Source organism: Trametes versicolor (genome assembly GCF_000271585.1).
Source record: "Trametes versicolor FP-101664 SS1 unplaced genomic scaffold TRAVEscaffold_92, whole genome shotgun sequence".
Taxonomy (NCBI): domain Eukaryota; kingdom Fungi; phylum Basidiomycota; class Agaricomycetes; order Polyporales; family Polyporaceae; genus Trametes; species Trametes versicolor.
The window spans coordinates 1-3,648 of record NW_007360412.1 but is presented as its reverse complement, the minus strand read 5'-3'; the positions used below and the strand labels follow the sequence as shown (position 1 = coordinate 3,648).

At 49.6% G+C, this 3,648-nt stretch overlaps 3 protein-coding genes across 3 annotated transcripts; all 3 read left to right on the top strand.

Moving 5' to 3' along the window:
* Positions 1-202: 202 nt before the first annotated feature.
* On the top strand, positions 203-826 carry TRAVEDRAFT_77309 (uncharacterized protein; the record flags this gene model as incomplete). The annotated part of the gene is made up of 1 exon (XM_008047636.1): positions 203-826. A coding segment is annotated over one exon (624 nt), but the record flags the coding sequence as incomplete, so codon positions are not given.
* Positions 827-955: 129 nt separating this feature from the next.
* On the top strand, positions 956-2,125 carry TRAVEDRAFT_82751 (uncharacterized protein; the record flags this gene model as incomplete). Its single annotated transcript, XM_008047635.1, has 2 exons — positions 956-1,093; positions 2,063-2,125. Coding segments are annotated over 2 exons (201 nt in total), but the record flags the coding sequence as incomplete, so codon positions are not given.
* A 243-nt stretch (positions 2,126-2,368) lies between these two features.
* On the top strand, positions 2,369-3,499 carry TRAVEDRAFT_137636 (uncharacterized protein; the record flags this gene model as incomplete). Its single annotated transcript, XM_008047634.1, has 1 exon — positions 2,369-3,499. A coding segment is annotated over one exon (1,131 nt), but the record flags the coding sequence as incomplete, so codon positions are not given.
* Positions 3,500-3,648: the final 149 nt, after the last annotated feature.

Sequence of the window (3,648 nt, the reverse complement as noted above, 5' to 3'; positions counted from 1 at the left end):
AAGAGGCTATTAATGAGCATGCAGATGTGGACTCGGAGTTGAGGACAACTATGATGTCAGTGATGCAGAATTGAAGGGTGCTGGAGTCAGTGAAGAGGAAGAGGAATCTGAGGATGAACTCTTGCTCACAAAGACATCAAACCAGGAGCTTGAAGCAGATAGCGCACCTAAGCCCAGGAAATCCAGGTCAAAATATGTGCAGTTCCATGAAAATCATCCACAGTATGACACCCATCATGTGAAGCTGCTGGATGAGTCTGAGGCATATGTTCCCAACTTTATTGGTGGTTCACTCCCCAGAAGAGATGCAGGCAACTGTGAACAATATTGCATGACCATGCTCACACTCTTCAAGCCATGGCGCACTGGACAGGATCTGAGACCAAGCCAGGATGTGCTCTGGGATGATGTGTTCAATGGCCATTCATTCACAGAGCGGCAGCTGGAGGTCATGAAATTCTTTCATATCAAATATGAGTGCAATGATGCCAGGGACGACTATTCTGCTGCTCGCAAAAAGGGAGGAAAGACTGGTCCTTCACCATTCAACATGGATAATGCCACCCTGGATGACCTGGACACCCAGTATTATAATGATGATGGGGAACTCAACATCAGCGAGATTGAGGAGATGGTGCTGCGGACCAATGACTGGACAGAGCTGAGCAATGCAGAAATAAGCAGACGCACACAGATGCTGCAGGCTGAACAGATCATCCAGGCTTCAGGCTGGCTAGACCCTATGAAAGAGAAGAACACTTCTGAACTGCCATCAAGGTTCAACAGCAAGGAAGATATGAGCTCTGCAGACTGGAAGAATGTGCTTGCTGCCAAGCGCCAAGAGATACTGGATGCCAGAGATGCCCAGGCTGCACTGAAGAAACCTGCCAATGCGAGTACTCTGCCAGTCAATGATGAAGTCAATGAGGTCAAGGTCATTGACAGGTCATACTATATGAGCAAAGCATTCCAGGCACAGGACCAGGAGGCTCAGGCACTCATTGACACCACTGCCAAGGAATTCAGTCTGAATGAAGCACAGGAGAGAGCCTTCCGCATTGTTGCAAACCATGCACTGCGGAGCAAGCCAAATGTAATCCGGTTACATTCGGATCAAATCCAAAATGTGATAACAATGTGATACGGATGCAGCTGACGTTGCATGTCCGTCATATCGACATCAAAAGGAACATGTCATTGGAATGTAATTGAGATTTAATTTGGGCGCTTCCTGGCGTGGGCTCCATATGCAGCCCGGTGCGGTCCGTGTTTTTCGTCGCTCGCGTTCCCGCCAATGCCCCTTGCACGCAACATAGAAGACATGTCAACAAGGGAAAATATATTTGTGATACGACGACCCCGGTGTAACAATCGAGTCGGTCAAAGGGGGCCCGTTAACTCAAAGTGTGGGCCTCGTTAGCGTGGTCAGTAAGTGTGTTAGCGCGGTCAGTATGTAAGCATGTTAGCGCGGTCAGTAAGCATGTTAGCGCGCGGTCAGTGAAGGTTAGTGAGGTCAGTGAGGTCAGGTTAGTAATCATTAACCCGAGTCAGGTGAGGTCAGTAAACACATGTTAGTGATTAGTTGGCCGTAGTCAGTGATCATCGATCAGCTATGAGCCCGCGCCGTTGAAGGTAAACAAAATGAACCTCACCGTTGTCCGCGGTCGCCCGCGGCCAGCCAACGAGTTGTGTCTCGCGAAAACACTATCCCCCGGCAGCTGTAGCTCCGCAGTGAGAAGCCAGAAAGGCAAAGCGAGACCTGCAGGAAGACAACGAGCAAGGGAAGACGGGAGGGGACATGGCCGCCGTCTGAGGCCGGGTCGTCGTGGTTGATATTGAAACGTTGAAGTCCAGAGATCGGCCCCCAGGCCTTAGGTGACAATGTGATATTCCAGAAAACGCCTCACGTGCGTGGCGGGGGATGCATTTCAGTTGAATCTGTGTTTTACGGCTCGCGAATTGCATTCACATGAAATCCAAATGTTATTTAAAATGGCATCCCAATGTAGCTGGTGACATATTTGGCGTGATCTGCAGTGATGCTGTAGAATCTAATGGCGAGCATCTCAAAATGTACCTCGGGGGCATGGCAGGGACAGGAAAGTCACAGGTCATTAAAGCTTTGACACACTTCTTTGCTGCTCGCCAGGAAAGCTACCGGTTTATGTGCATGGCCCCGACTGGATCTGCAGCAGCGCTTATTGGAGGATCTACATACCATTCCATGCTAGGACTCAGACAAAATGCATCCTCAGACTCTGTGGCTACCCTGCTCCAAGTGCGTGCTCGCCTGCAGAATGTGGAGTACATGTTCATTGATGAGATCAGCATGGTCGACTGCGGAAGCGTGTATACTATTTGTGCCAAGATGTGTGCAGCACTGAAAAATGATGGGGCGCCCTTTGGTGGGATCAACATGATTTTTGCAGGAGACTTTGCGCAGCTGCCCCCAGCCATGAGTGGAAATGCACTGTACTTGCACAAAGTTGGACGTGTCATCCATCGCACCCACAGTCATGCACACCAGCAGGCATCCATTGGCAAGGCATTGTGGCATCAATTCACCACTGTTGTCATTCTGCGCGAGAACATGAGACAGCGGTCACAGGGTGCCAATGATGCCAAGCTCAGGACAGCTCTAGAGAATCTGAGATACAAGTCATGCACACCTGAGGATGTCAAGCTTCTGCAGTCACGTGTTGCAGGACGTGGTCCAGGTAGACCCAAGTTGAACCAGCCATGCTTCCGCAATGTGTCTATTATTACTGCATGGAACACACACAGAGATAAAATCAATGAACTGGGATGTGAGAGGTTTGCAAGGGAAAATGGCCAGCCATTGACTACATTTTATTCTGTGGACAAGCTCTCAGCCAATGCAGATGACAATGCAACCAAAAAGCAGCACAGACAGACCATGAATCCAAGAAGGTCCACCAATATTCTCAGTGCTGAGCTCCAGGATTGTCTGTGGAATTTGTCGCACACCCTCACTGACCATCTGCCAGGAAAATTGACTCTGTGTGTGGGCATGCCCGTGATGATTAAGATCAATGAAGCGACTGAATGCTGTGTGACCAATGGAGCAGAGGGTGTGGTTGTTGGCTGGAAGTCCAGACCTATCAGCGAGGACAAGGAAGCCCTGGAAACACTGTTTGTCAAGCTCACTGCTGCGCCTACCACCGTGAAATTGGATGGATTGCCAGAGAATGTAGTGCCGATCAGCCACCAGTCACGCAAGATCAGGTGCAAGATGCCCAATGGAAATTTCCTGTCCATTTCCCGTGACCAAGTGTCAGTCATTCCCAACTTTGCCATGACAGACTTTGGATCCCAGGGACGTACACGGCCACATAATGTGTGTGATTTGCAAAATTGCCGCTCTCACCAGTCAATCTACACCTGCCTGTCCAGAGGATCCACATACAATGGGACTATTATTGTGCAGCCATTTGACCCAAGAAAGTTGACTGGAGGAATATCTGGGAGTCTGCGTCAGGAGTTCAGAGAGCTTGAGTTGCTGGATGAAATCACCAAGCTGCGCTACCTGGGCAAGATCTCACCCAAAGTGACAGGCATCACACGCAATGAACTCATCCATTCATTCAGAAAGTGGAAGGGAGAGCAGTTCATGCCAAAGACAATGCA